This window comes from Microplitis mediator, chromosome 7 (assembly GCF_029852145.1).
Source record: "Microplitis mediator isolate UGA2020A chromosome 7, iyMicMedi2.1, whole genome shotgun sequence".
NCBI lineage: Eukaryota > Metazoa > Arthropoda > Insecta > Hymenoptera > Braconidae > Microplitis > Microplitis mediator.
This window is the reverse complement of record NC_079975.1, coordinates 2360931-2376722: the sequence shown is the minus strand read 5'-3', so window position 1 is coordinate 2376722 and position 15792 is coordinate 2360931. Positions and strand designations below refer to the sequence as shown.

Here is a 15792-nt window from a genome sequence, read left to right as displayed (position 1 = left end):
GTTGATGTCCTCGTCATCGCTGATCCCAGTCGCGCGACTACACGACAGAAACCCACCAAAGCACGTGAGCTGAGAGCCCGATATTTTCTTCGCTTCTTATATACACATATATATTATCTTTATATTATAAATATATACAATTTATAGCGACACTAGCCGTGTGTTGCCACGTGCCACCTCCCGATGAAGATTATCCTGCACAAATTGTCCCAGCACATCATCGGATGGTCACGTAGGCCCAAACGCACGCGACTGTCACGCGTATTTACGACAACCGCCGATACCTTCATGATCCACCTTCGTCTTCTTCAAGTAAATAAACTATTATCTCTGTTTGTTTATTTCAAGCCCTCTCGTCACCCAGCCACCATCATCGGACCTTGATCCTTCGTAATCTTCGCCCATAATTTATTTTTAAGCCAATCAGGAGTAAACATTTTTTTTCCTCGTCGGTAATTTTAAAAATTTCTATTACCGATTAGCTATAATATAAAGTTTAATCATGAAGGCTATTGACGTTATTAATATTCATAACGTCGATGCTTTCCAAGTATGTACAAGAGAATGAACACATAATGGACGACGAGTGCTTCTATGGGATGATAATAATATAAAGAAGTAGACGCCGGTGCCCGACCAAGGGGGACACCACCACCAGGCGCAAAGCATTTATATATATATATATATATATACATATATTTTATAATAAACAGCAGCTAGCAGAGAACCGTTTGCGCGTCACCTCTCGGTGCAGTCTCTGTGACAGCATGGAAATTACTACTTGACGACGCATATCTGACTTGGCCGTTTCCTACACACACCATACTCTTGAGCTGCTCGTGGTACTGCTGCTGCTTCTGCTTCTGTTCCATTCGTCTCAACTTGGAGTTGTCGTAGCAAGAGAGTAAGAGAGTCAGAGTCGTACAATGAAATGAGTGAGAATGATAAAGAGAGAGAGAGAGCCAGAATTAACGCGTACGCAACCAGGGAAATTACATTTCAACGTAGTCGTGGATCGTGTATAGCGGGGGCGAGTCGAGAAGTAGAAAGCAATGCCGGCTCCAGGACGACAAGTAATACATATATTTTATATATCTATATGTATATATAGGAATGAGAGAAACTGGATCGTACAGCAAACTCAACTCGGCTTTATTAACGACGATATCATCTCACTCCATGGCAACTCAATTTCGACTACGCCGATGACGTTTAAACGGCCAAGACGGGGAGGAAGCTCTCAGCAACCGGATGCCAAGTATCCGCGGCAGAGCAGACACGACCCAGCATCTCGACGTATAAATAAGACCGATCAAGACACAACGCGCTACTCTCGGCAACTCATCCTCGTGGCAAACTTTTAACGTTTAATTAATATATTAAACTGCTGAGAAAATCATTGACATATTTACAGTATATATATTTTTAGACAATGGATTGACTCGCTCTTCATTATAATTTAAATAATGAGATTTCAGAGTGCGAAGCAGAGTCAGACAGAAGTTGATTTAATTAAATTATGGAAGTATATAAGCAAACGGCATTAATATTTTTATCTTCAATTGATTAGTTTTAAACTGATTAAAAACTTGAATGGCTTACTTTCACGTATGCGCGGATTTTAATAATAAAAATCCTTGTAAGTGTGCATGTGCGCTTGGACGTTTGTGTCATTATTTGGGAATAGAGGACCCAGTATGTGAAAGAGAATGAGAGATATTCAAGCGAGATTTGGCTCACGTGAGTGCTGGACTAGCGGCGGCGTTTTTCGGTACGTTGAGCACGAACGTGGGTTGACGTGCTCGCCGCTACCGGATTTCATCCCTGGATACACTCCCGGGTTCTTTTGCCTCAGCATCCATTCCCTTGTGCTCTTCACTCTCCGCTCTCTAATACGACTACTACTACTACTACAACTACTACTCTACTCTACTCTGGACATCAACCCATCAACCAAAAGACTCCGGCTATTTGATCTGGCCTACGATAGTCGGAAAACGCCAACTCATCCAGAATATCTCCTCGGCTATGATGTGTAGCGGAAAAAGAAGAAACCCTAAGAAATTCAGATACACATCTCACTGCTCAAGATAATATATATATATATTTCTCCAGCTAACAACAATTTGACATCACAGATCACAAGCTATTATTATTTCATCCCCGACTCGGTTTTTATTAAAACTAAATAATTTTTATCTGTAAATATAAAAAATAAAATATTTCATTCAAAAGCCTTTTGTGTGATCTCGATAAGTGATCGCTCGAATGTGACTGGTCTTAATGTAACGTCTCATAATTTCCATACCATCTTTTTTCTCGCCTCCTCACTCTCATAAATATATATACAATATATATAACCAGTCAACCAGAATCATCAGTGACAACGCATATGAAACCTCAATCAATTCAAACCTTTAGTAAACTTTTTTTCAAGATAAATCGAAATTTGGTCTGCAGCATTATGTACACGTAGAAAAAAGTATAGTAAAAATTACAATACTATAGTAGAATTTACTAACAGATATGAAAAAATACATTCTGTATTGTAATTATTACTAAACGTTTAGTAAAATTTACTAGTTAGTAATAATTACATAATAAGATATTAAAAATTACTATACGTAATGCATTTTTTGCTAACACGATTATATTTTTTTACTATCTGTGTAGTAAATTCTACTATGTATAGATAAAATTAAAAGTTGGTGGGGATAGCATATACAAACATGTATTACAAGTTCTGGAACTTTTGTTCAAAGGACACATCGGACCGTCAGACATTGGAAAGGACTCGCGCGCGGGAGATCAGGGTTCGAATCTCGGTTGAATCAAGTGATTTTTTAAAAAACAAAAATCCACACCAACACTAATGCAGATGATAGAAATAATAATAATAATAATTAATAATTAATATAAAGTTGAAAAACTATTAAAAATTTAATTTTATTTTTTTCCATTCTAATATAGTAAAATTTACTAAACTGGGATAGTAAAATTTACTAAACGACTTGTAAAATATGCTAATCTGTTTATGAATTTTTCATATAAATCATAAGCGTTTCAAGATTACTATCCAAATTTAGTAATTATTCTCATATTTTTTAGTAAAATTTACTACATTTTTTTCTCAGTGTATATCTATATATTTTTGTCTCTGTACAGACGAACACTAAATTTTTCCATACTTGTTACCAATTTTTTTAAATTATTATTTACCTCGATAATTTATTTGTTAAGTAACAAAATATTTACAGAGAAAAAATATATACGTTGAGATGTGACGCTGCCGGAAGGTATAATCCGGGTTGAAGCATCAGCAGGCAAGAGCTCAGCAGAGTAAAGAAGAGTACAGGATCATGATGACGCAGGGTGGGGCCCAGGTGCACGCGCGAGAAAAACAGGGAGATATAACCTGGAGCACAAGGGCGGATGTTTCCCCTCATTTTTTTCCTTTCACTCCATCTCTCTCTCACTCTAGCCCTGCTCAGCTCGTCGATCACAACTAGCAGGACACGCAACTAAACCGAACCAAAGGTTCGAGGGGTCCATCAGCTACGCGAGAAATATTTATCTATACCTGTACGAGTCCTCACACATATATGTCTATATAAAAATATATGTGTATATATCAAGTTTGATCTTTCTTCTTGGTAAAATCGGGCGCCCAACTGTCTACTATTCTCAGAGATTTCTCCGGTCGATCGCCCCTGGGCTAAGACCCACCAGTTACATCATTAGTTCTAGAATAGAAAGAGGAATTTTTCAAATAACCTTCTCCACACTACAAGACTTTCAGGCGCGTCCGTGAGAATGTTTTTTTTTAATTTATCTTATAAACTATTATCATTATTATTTTTTATTCCTCTTTGGTATCTGTCCCGCTTATATTTTTATTACTTATCCATAAGTTTTAAAAAAATAATAAGTGCAAATTTGAACACACATGCTGCCAGCTACTACTACTAGTGTTACAAAACAACTACTCGAGTGACTGATGAAAATTTTTTTTTGTTAATATTTAAATAGATACATTTCACTTGCGACACACGTTTCGAATATGGATTTTTATTGATTTTTGTTACCTTACACTCAATAAATATAACTGGAAACTAAACATACACTTATATTTTGGGTTTCACTTGTTAAACATATATGTACTTTATTTTTTTTTTCTCCAAAGATGTATGAAAGTTTTATTTTAAAATATGAGAAATTAATTACCGTTAAAAAATGACGAAAATTGGGTGGCATTTTTTATTTTATTTTTTTTAAAAATTATATTTGCATGAAATATAAATATTTATGGTTACAAAGATACTTTTGGACACAGTACGTTACATTTAACAAAAAGAAACTGGATGGCGCGTGAATTTAATATTTATAAATTATCATAATTTTATAATATTTTTTTCGTTGTCTCTAAAGTGTCTATACATATATATATATATACGAAGTATATCATGAAGAATCTTGAGAGACCTGCGGTCTTATTTCTATCCCCCCGAAAGGACCGGCGCGTTCTCGGTAAGAGTGAAATCCTTGTTCCGAGAACCGTCACAGCAACGCCGAGCGCCCAGTGTAAGAAAAATAATACAATAAAGAAAGACACGGGTCGAATTTTCCACGGGTTTTGCGAAAAACTTGTCTCCATTATTCTCTTCGGGGAAAAGAAAAGAATAATCGTTTTATGGTAATCCACGAGAATATTTATTATTTCAAAATTAGCTGCCTACAAATAATATTAAACGTTTTGTATTATACATATATATGTATAAATATTAGGGTGGCTCGATCTCAGTCTTTAAAAAATCAGCGGAGGGTAAAAAAAAAATTCTCACTGAATTTGAGCTAAAACTTTTACCGGTCACTTTTAATATTTTTTAAAAATTCAAATTTTTTTCTTTTATGTTTAAAAATTTTTCTCCGAAATTCATAAAAATTTTGAAAAATGGACTCGAATACTTGAGCGACCTCTTAGCTTCTGAGCTCGAACTCATGATTTTTTTTACCACTAAAGTTTAAAGGGTGAGAAAAAAATGAAAATTTTTCGAGCCACCCTACATGGAGAAAAAAATATAGTAAATTTTACTAAAAAATATGAGAATAATTACTAAATTTGGATAGTAATCTTGAAACGCTTATGATTTATGTGAAAAATTCATAAACAGATTAACATATTTTACAAGTCGTTTAGTAAATTTTACTATCCCATTTAGTAAATTTTACTATCCCGTTTAGTAAATTTTACTATCCCGTTCAGTAAATTTTACTATATTAGAATGAAAAAAAATTAAATTAAATTTTTAATAGCTTTTCAACTTTTTATTTTTATTCATTATTATTATTATTATTATTTCTATCATCTGTATTGGTGTTGGTGTGGATTTTTGTTTTTTAAAAAATCACTTGATTCAACCGAGATTCGAACCCTGATCTCCCGCGCGCGATTCCTTTCCAATGTCTGACGGCCCGATGTGTCCTTAGAACAAAAGTTCCAGAACTTGTAATCCATATTTGTATATTCTATCCCCACCAACTTTTAATTTTATCTACACATAGTAGAATTTACTACACAGATAGTAAAAAAATATAATCGTGTTAGCAAAAAATACACTGCGTATAGTAATTTTTACTATACTTTTTTCTCCGTGTGAGTATATTTTACGTAAAACTATTTTTTGTACACAGATATTTTAGTGCAGCATTCACACAGCATTTATACAACACAAGCTCTGCTACAGGTTTCATTCAGTTTTCAAAATTTTTTTATTCTTTTATTGCGGGACAAAGAATGTGGCACGCGTTTGGCATCAATTGAAAACTCAACGCTGCAGTGTCTGAGCCCCGCTTCTTGAGCCGCAACAATCTCGCTCACAGGGGAGTGTCCTCATATATATATTATATTATATAACATAATATAATATATACACATATATATGATCAAATAGAATTTAAACACGTCGCGTGACGAGTTCCGAGGACCTCTTCTCGCTTACTAGGTCTACAGCCCAGTGCATGCCGTCTATCTATAAACAAATCGGACAATCGTCAATCACTCGACTACTTGTGCGAGTTTGAATGCACGAAAAAAAGGTTTGATAAAAGGTAACTCCAAACACACCAAGTGCTTTTTTATTCGATAAATGTATGCAGTGACCTACACACCGAATCGCTATTATATCTTTATATATATAGTATACAGCACATTATATATAGAATAGTGTTGTGTAAAAGGAATAATTCTACGCATTCACTTTCTCTGGTTGTGTATAGCGTCTGACAAAGGGAATAGCGAAACAAAAAAAGTATTGAAAGGAAAAAGTGCGAGACCGACTCATCATCATTTGAATAAATTCACCTGTTGACGTTATTCACTCGGCTTATCCTCACAGCTACGAAAAATGACAAGGGTTAAAAGACAACAGTTATTATTATTGCCAAAGGGTATATTATGAATTGTATATATATATATATATATATACATCGCCGAGTATAAAACTTTAATCAATTGGATTTTAATATACCATTCATTCGCTTTGCGGCTTTGTATTGAAAACGCTTTAAACACTTTCATTGACGAAATGTTAAATGACTGGTGCGCAAGTGTAGTAAGAAATCAAGGGTTACTTTAAAGTTATTTTAAAATTTTACGTGATTGAAATACCATCGGTCATAATGGAATCTTACAGCGGTAGCGTGTCATATATTCATAAGAACTGAAGAAAAATTTCTAAAAATAATACTTAAAAAATTCTTTGTTGAGAAATATGTAATTTAAATGGGCTGCTGGAGCTCTTGTCGTGTCTCAAACTTGCTCAAGAGAATATTATATACACGTACATATATATTTTTAAATACATACATATATATGTGGGTATATAAGGAAAAAATCATTCGGGTAACCCAGACTCAAGAGGGTGCTTCAAGATTCTACTCGATGCTGCTTGCCTTGCTTCTGATGTACTGTAGTATATACATATATGTGTATATATTTGTACATATGTATATTGAAAAATAAAGAGAGCTTTTGAGGAACGTGTATATGTGCACAAGAAAAACGAATGAGAGCCAACGCTACACATATATTCGGGCCTTTATAGATTTATTTCGATAGCGCGACAGCGACTGTTCCCTGTCTCGTTTATCGATTGCTTTGTAAGACAGCAGACAAATATATACACTAAGAATTTTCAGATATATACTGATTTAATTATTATATTTTTTTATGTGTAGCAAAATTAGAGTAATTTTGTAAATTGATACAGGGAAAGGGGGGCAAAACGGGATACTTAACGAAAAATTTAGTTTTTAGGGACATAAATATCGTAAATTGGCTTCATTTTTATTCTATTTGAAATAAATATAACGAATTTTAGACTGCCATCAGAAAAAAAATTTTTATTTTCTGCGGGCAAAATGGGATACCCCAAAAAAAAGTAAATTTTTTTTTTTTTTTTTTAAGTGAATAAAATTGATGTAATAATGTCTTTCTAAATTGATGTAAGTAATAAAATTTACTCAACATATTTTTAAAGAAGTTTTTCCTTGTTATTTCTTTTCAAAATTTGAAATTGGCGCCAATATTATACTTTTCGCAAAAAATATAAAAATGTTTTTTTTTAGCTTTTAATATTGTAAAATAATACTAGATGTCATTTTTGACCATTTTCGAAAATTTTTCGAGAAAAAAAAATTTTGACGAAATTTTGAGGGTATCCCATTTTGCCGGCCTATCCCGTTTTGCCTCCCCCCTTCGCCTATTTAGTTGGAGGTAAATACTGAGGCCGGGTAGTAAAATAAGTGAGGAAGAGTAAATTTTGTTGGGATGAAAATAATATTTAGTGCGCGTTACTGCTTGTGCGCTCGTTAAAGTCGTCATCAGAATGGAGTGTCGTGAACGCCGAGCGAGACAACTTTACGGATTGGAGGGTAGGAAGGTATATATAGTATATGTGTAACTGAAATCTCGACATATATATCCACCCCCCTTTGGTTTGTTGAAACGGAAAGGAGAGTGATGGAGCCGTGTATAGAGCGTACATGCCGCGTAGTATACTACACCACCCCTTCTCTGGGTCTTCTCTTTTCATCCCCTGTCGCAGTCGGGGGGCTGAAGCTGCAGCTGCGTGCCCTCGGCCAGGTGTGCCCTACGTTGCCAGCTATTGTGTTTGTCGTTACAGTCTTTCTCTCTCAGTCGTTAGTCCTCTTTTTTTTATTTTTTTTTCTTTACTCCAAACTACGTACCGTTTTTCAGCTACGAGTTCACCACAAGGGTGCCACGACCGCGCAGACCCGCAATCTCGGAATATCTCGGAATTCCCGCCGTGAAAATTGGACATTTTTTTTCTATACATAATAAATATAAATAATGATTTTAAAAAAAAGTTATCAAAATTTTAAAAAATAAGAAATTTTCTTGACGCATCACTTGGATATGCAATCGCTCAAATTTATCCTTTGTCTTTTGTCCGACAAATTTACGGCACACACAACGTGCTCCTGTGTGCACACGAGTAAATAAAACGCGAGAAAGTCTATACAGGAATTTATTATTATAGAATAGACAATCGCGCACACATCGAGTTAGAGGATGACAGAGAACGGAGCCTCGAGTAGGGCAACACCGTGGGACGTACGTGGAAACTGCGGAAATGAGGATTGTTACACGGACTCTGTTGGGAATGATATGTACATAAAAAGAGATGTCTCGATAAGAGGGCGCCACACCGAGTGACAGTGTTATTGCATTTATTTCCAGTTCCACGAGCCACTTCCGCTCAAAGATCAACTGATATCACTCACTCTCTCTCTACTCTTTGACTTTTGATACTGCCTCCATCTTTATAAACATATATATATATATATATACATACAACTACAAAAAATAAAATCTTATATTATGCTCTCAATGACATATTCATGAGTCCTTTCTTATTATAATTTTTATCCTCTCAATATTTTTCTCGATATCACTCGACTATTAAATAACAATAAAATTAATTGAAAAAAAAAAATATTTATATAAAAAATGATGAAAAAGTTGATAAAAAAAGTTTGAGTAAATTTAAAAAATTAAAGTTAATTATATTTTTGATGTAAATAAAATAACGGTAATTAATTGTGATATACAAATGTATGTGTACTATACTTAACCCATATATATATTTATAAAAAATGATAATAGTAAGTGTGGGAATTATATATCCCGTTGCATGTCACCTATGATGTGTTGTTGCGTTCAAGTAGTCGGGCCGTAGGTACACATGAAATTGCTCGGGTTCCATGACGCGTGTCCGCATAAATATAAATCGTGCGAGCATCGTCACTACTCGGTAGCCGGTGCCGCTGTCGCTCCGCTGAGCGTATATCCCATTGCCAAAAACGGAAGCGCTATTCCCCGTGGGGTCAAACCTACTACCGGAACACCGGAACCTACCGGAACCGGAAGGGTGCGGAGTCTATCCGTCCGCATTACTATAGACACGCTCACTCGCACTGATTACTCATCAGAATCATTCTCAGCTTATATGCTCTAATTTTTTTACATTACAAATAAAACCCACACTCTGCTCCACGGGCTCTTATCTCCAGCAACAACCGCCCCGATCACGAAATGACACGTTTACAAATTCACTCGCCTAATTGCCCCAAATATTTTCGAGTATCGTTAAAAAATATTCCGTAATTAAATATCGAAAGTTGTCAAAGTAAAATGCATCATGACAAATTTTTTTTATGTACGATTTAAACGTATAATTTGAGCCACCAATGCAACCGAGTACGAGTACAAGCATCAGTAATATGCCCTGCTTCTTGTCCCTCGGGCTACTAATTACAATATTTAACTTGGGGAATAGCTTACAGCAAGTTCCCATAGTTGTTGTGCCGCTGGTCACTTCACGATACACCTTTTTATACACATACATATATATATATATACATACTTTTGGTAATTATTTCTCATGTATAATTATTCAGGTGCATATATTATATATTTATTTCATACATTTATTAGTAAATAATATTTAAAATAAATTCGAGGTCTTTGTAGGGGAAGGGGGGGGGGGGGGGCAAAACGGGATACTTAACGAAAAATTTAGTTTTTAGGGACATAAATATCGTAAATTGGCTTCATTTTTATTCTATTTGAAATAAATATATCGAATTTTAGACTGCCATCAGAAAAAAAATTTTTATTTTCTGCGGGCAAAATGGGATACCCCAAAAAAAAGTAAATTTTTTTTTTTTTTTTTTAAGTGAATAAAATTGATGTAATAATGTCTTTCTAAATTGATGTAAGTAATAAAATTTACTCTCAACATATTTTTACAGAAGTTTTTCCTTGTTATTTCTTTTCAAAATTTGAAATTGGCGCCAATATTATACTTTTCGCAAAAAATATAAAAATGTTTTTTTTTAGCTTTTAATAGTGTAAAATAATACTAGATGTCATTTTTGACCATTTTCGAAAGTTTTTCGAGAAAAAAAAATTTTGACGAAATTTTGAGGGTATCCCATTTTGCCGGCCTATCCCGTTTTGCCCCCCCTTCCCCTATATATATTTGGAGCAGCAAATCACGACATTGACAATTGACAAGTAGGAACACTTAAACACAAACAATTTATTAGGATTACCCCGAGAACTATATCAAGATTGCCGAGATAGAGATAGAAAATAAAAAATAAAATTCGAGTGGAGTACAAAGGTGGCGGACTGGTGTCTCGGAATCGACTTGTCACGTTGATAAATTACCAAAGCGAGAAACTTTCGTCTGCAGATTCTTTATTCTTTATTATTATATATTTCCAATGTCGTTTATAATACCTGCTCTTATATATGTATGTATATATATGTGGGTCTTATATTTTTTCTTTTTTGTTGAGGTAAAACTCCCACAGGTCGAATCGACATCAGCTCGATATATAATATTTATAAATAAACGTACCACTGGGTGGTCAATTACTCATAGATGATCGACACTTATCAGCAAATAGGCCGGGAGGAACTACCGGAAATTATAGTGACGCTAGCGAAATACGAGTTATTTATTTATAACTTTGCTACAAGTGTCAAAGCGATAATAAATAAAGCAAATACTTGAGGTGAATTTTAACTAGAGATTTTATTAATACATGCGTGTACTTATGCATAATAAATTACTAAGTAGGCAATAATTATTACAATACTGACAAATAACTCGACTTCTGTCCCTTGTAGAAAACTAAATAATAAATCAATCGTCTGTTTCATGCTCGCGAGCAAGGCAGGCGTGAGCGTGAAAAAATCACTGGCTTATTCTCACCCGATACAGGTAAAGTGTTTGCGTGTTTTGACAGTTTATATGTCCGCGTTATCTTTATCCTGCGCGGTGTTTATTAATATGATTGGGAGGTAATTGCGGGGGTAGTCAAGAGGACCGTGAGAACCCCGTGTCCAGGTGGATGGCTTGGCGAGGGTGAAAATCACTGTCTGGAGACCGGGCACCGCGCATATGCACACACGTTACGTAGTCATTCGTGCACGTAACTCGCGTGATGACTGTCTCGATACTCATTTTTATTGCAAAAGACACATGACACACTTGTAATATGTGTGGGAATGTCCCGCTAATGATAATAAATTTTTAAATATATATATCAACTTTACCATAAATATATCAATTATTTTTTTATTAAAAAAAATTAATTATTCGTTTTTTAGGTCGGAGAGTGATCGGAAAATGTTAAATCCCGAGACTGGCTGCTATTCGGACTCCGTTCGAGCGTGGTAAGTTTTTTTACTAATTAAATAAAATAATTAAAGACATTTTTTTTCTTATAATTAATGAAGGGGTGGGAAAAATGAGTTTAAAATTTTTTTTATTTAAATTGATGTATTATTAAATAATAAAATTTTTTTCGACCCACAAAGGGCCTAAGTAGTGAACTCAAGGCCGAAAACTAGCATAGGTCGAAATTTGGCCGAAAAAAATTGCTGAAATTTTGCCTACACAGTAAAAAATATTGTGTTAAAATCAACACAATCTGTGTGTTAGAAACGGTCTACACAATATTTGTGTTATTTTTCAACACAGACTATTTGTGTTGAATTTCAACACAAAATTTGTGTTAAAATTCAACACTTTTTTTGTGTTGATTATAAAGTAACACTAAATAAATGTTGATAATATCGATTTTTATACTACACTGTAAGAAATCACCGGGGTAAGTCCAAGCGGTGTAGGTGTTAAAATTATCGGTGTTAAATTTACCCCCGAAAGCGGTGTGAAAATAACGCCGCCATCGGTGTAAATATTCTGTGCCGGTGTTAAAATAACGCCGCCACCGGTGTAAATATTCTAGACCGGTGTTAAAATATTTTATTTTGTGAATATTTTTACTTACTTTATCACTATACTTGTTAATAAATGATATTTTTTATTAATTTTCATAAAGAACTGACATTTTTTGTGTTTTATAATCTTTAAAGTTAATACTCCAAGCGGGCGCAATTTACCCCGCTTTTACACCGGCATTACTCCACGTTTACACCTGTTACCCCGATTTAACATCGGTATTTTTAACACCGGTGTAATTTCATTTTTACACCGGGCGGTGTTAAAATGACTCCATTTTTAACACCGCTCTTTTTACAGTGTAAGTAACACTTTTAAAGTGTTGAAGAGTAAATCGATTAAAAATTTTTAAGTAACACAAAGAATTGTGTTGATTTGACACAAAATAATCAACACAAAAATTTTAACACGGACCGTTTTTAACACAGATAGGGGAGGGTGGGGCAGAGCGGCCCCCATGGGGCAGAGCGGCCCCCCTGAAATTTTGACCAAAAAATAAATTTTTTTTTTTTCGACTAATTACTATAAATCCGATAGGTTTGCGCATTTTTACCCCTACGCATGACATTTGGGGCAAAATGGACAAGCCCAAAATTTTGAAAAAGTGATTTCTTCATATTTTTATCGTCAAATTAAAAAAAAATGATTATAATTCCACATTTCTAGCCCTACGCATAACACCTGGGGCAAAATGGACCAGCCGAAACTTCCGAAAAAATTATTTTTTCATATTTTTCGGCCGTTTCTCTATGTAAGAGGCAAATTTGGTCACTAAAAATTTATAAAAATTAAATTTTTTTTTTTAGTTGATAAATTTTTGAAATAAAGTAAAATTATAGAATTGATTTTTTTTTTTATTAAATAACAATTAGTAATTAAGGTAATCGAGAGTGAACGATTTTTTACGCTTTAAAAAATTTTTTTCGAGTAATATAAAACCAAAAATAGTTGTCAACAGAAAGAAATACATTCTTAATGATGAAAACAATTTAAAAAAAAAAAAACGAAAAAAAAAATTTTTTTTATCACTTTTTGAAGGGGGGCCGCTCTGCCCCACAAAAAAAAAAAAAATTTTTTCAGAATTTTGGCAAAATGTCCATAAATTTGTTCGAAATAGGACAAAAGTAAAGTGATCGTATGGTTGAAAGCCACAAAAAATAATAATTGGCTTAGGGGGGCCGCTCTGCCCCACCCTCCCCTACACAATATTTTTTACTGTGTATGACTAGGCCTGAAAATAGACCGACTCAATTTTCGGCCTCTTCCAATAAAATTCGATGATTTCGGCATAATTTCGGCCAAAATTTTTTAACCCAAGACAATATTTTGCCCAAAAATAAAAATAAAAATTTTGATGGCCATAGAAAATTTTATTTAAATATATCAAATAGATTTTCCTTCAAAATTCTAATTTATCGAGCCCTACCCTAATAATTTATAAAAAAATAATGAAATTTAAATTTTTTTGGGTGTAAATTAATTTGAATTTAGTCGGCAGGCTTCTTAAAATTGTATACATAATTGAAACGTTAAGAAGAACAAGATTAAGATTATAAGATAAATATTATATATATATAATTTATATATAAAGAAATAGTTAATACGATTACCATCACCTTTTTATCAGATGTCACTTACACTTCTCGCGTGATGACGCCCGTGTCCTCCTCCTTCTATTCCTCCCCCGCTCGTTTGTCATCGCGTGACGTCCTTTGCGGTGAACACGATTTATTTCCGTTCCTCTCTTTCGCCTTTTCCTCGTTTCCTATATACTTATTGTTCACTTAATGCATAATCTCTATCTTTTCATTGTTTTACACAATTTTCAAATATATCTATTATACATATCGATAAATATTTCAGTATTTATCGCCTATCGAAACTGGGTGCCAACTCATGCAAAAAGTTATTAAAATTATGAAAATAATGCGAGGCTTTAAATAATAGTAAAGAGAAAGTAGAAAAAATAATCGTCGGTAACACGCGAGCTTTTGTGTACAGTATCCTAACTTACGTTAACGACATAACGACGTTAATACCCGTCGTCATTCCATTCTTTAGGATCGGAAATAATATGAAATCCTATAATGTTAAGAACTTATTGAGGAAGAAAAAACCCACTAAATATGTCTTTAAGAATACGACAGAAGTGGAAAGTGGAAGGTGTGGTCGGGAAATATTCGAATAATATGATGATTACTGGTCACACCCTACTGTGTATCACCTAAAAAAAAAATATTCATTGTCTTTTATAAATATTTTTTTGTTAACGAACCAGCAATTTTAACGAAATTCAAAAAAAATATTTATTATCTTTCATAAATATTTTATATATTTTTTTTAAGAACTAACCCAGTAATTTTTATGATGCTGAAGTTAGCAGACAATTAAAAATTTTCGGATTTTTTTTTCAACAAATCAATTACAAAAAAATAAAAACTAAAAAAATGCACATATAGAAAATTTAAAAAACTACAGGTGCAATTTTTTCAAATTGTTTTTTTTTTTTTATAATTTACCATCTAAAAGAAAACCCAAAAATTATTAGACGTCGGCTAACTTCAGTATCATGTAATTTTTGCAAAATTCTAAAAAAAAAAAATCATCCAAAATATGATTTTTTAATTTATTACGAAATTTGGTTTTTCCAAAATTTGAATCATTTCTGAATATGGATCACGGAAATTATTATGCACCAAAAGTGTAACAAGAAAAGCGTCTGCGCATGCGTGCAGAGTACAAAAAGACGGGAAATTTTGTGAATTCAAAAAGGGGGGCAATTTTTGATTGCAATTTTGAATCGGGCAATAAATACATGGGGGTTTTTAACGAACGTGGTATTTATTAAAAGTGTACGAGGCAGTAAAATTATTTTCGAGGCTTGACAATAAATAAAAATTGATAGATTTTATGCGAAAAACAATAAGGAACGAATCAACGCACTTTCGTACGTGCGCTTCATCTTGACAGGCAGTAAACTATATATGCTCGACCGTTAAACGGTCAAATAAATAACCCTCGGTAGCTTCCTGGGGTCCCTCGTAACATGACAGGGGGCATGCGCTCCCTATTATATTTATACACACATGTATATATATATATTCAAGAGAATGTACACAAGAATAGAAGCAATACGTAGCAAAAAGCAACACCTATACTCAAAAAACCAGAAAAAAATGTAAATAAAATAATTTGTTAGAGCCGCGATGATTAGATGGGATCTTGACAACTGTTTTGTGATCATCAGTGTGATTGCGTGGAACACCAGAGATAGTGCTGGTAGCAGAAGCAGAAGCAGGAGCATAAGTAGAAGCAGCAAAAAGAAACAAAGAAAGGAAAAAGAAAGAGAATAACAGAACAGTATTATATACTATATACTATAAGGTATAAGTAGTAGTCAGGGATGCCAGAGGCTACTCGTGGATCAGAGCGAAGGTTTGTGTGCAGCAAGCCC

The 15792-nt window shown here is 33.9% G+C and overlaps 1 protein-coding gene across 6 annotated transcripts in view; it reads left to right on the top strand.

The window, feature by feature from the left end:
- LOC130671830 (transcription factor Sox-2-like) overlaps positions 1-15792 on the top strand; it is a 193229-nt gene that overhangs the window by 148469 nt on the left and 28968 nt on the right. For all 6 annotated transcript variants that reach the window (XR_008990585.1, XR_008990587.1, XR_008990589.1 and 3 more), the window contains one exon: positions 11705-11770. Coding sequence is in view for 1 of the 6 variants with exons in the window: in XM_057475922.1 (XP_057331905.1) it covers positions 11705-11770 (66 nt within the window). In the remaining 5 variants the exon portion in view is untranslated. The remainder of the gene's footprint in view (positions 1-11704; positions 11771-15792) is intronic.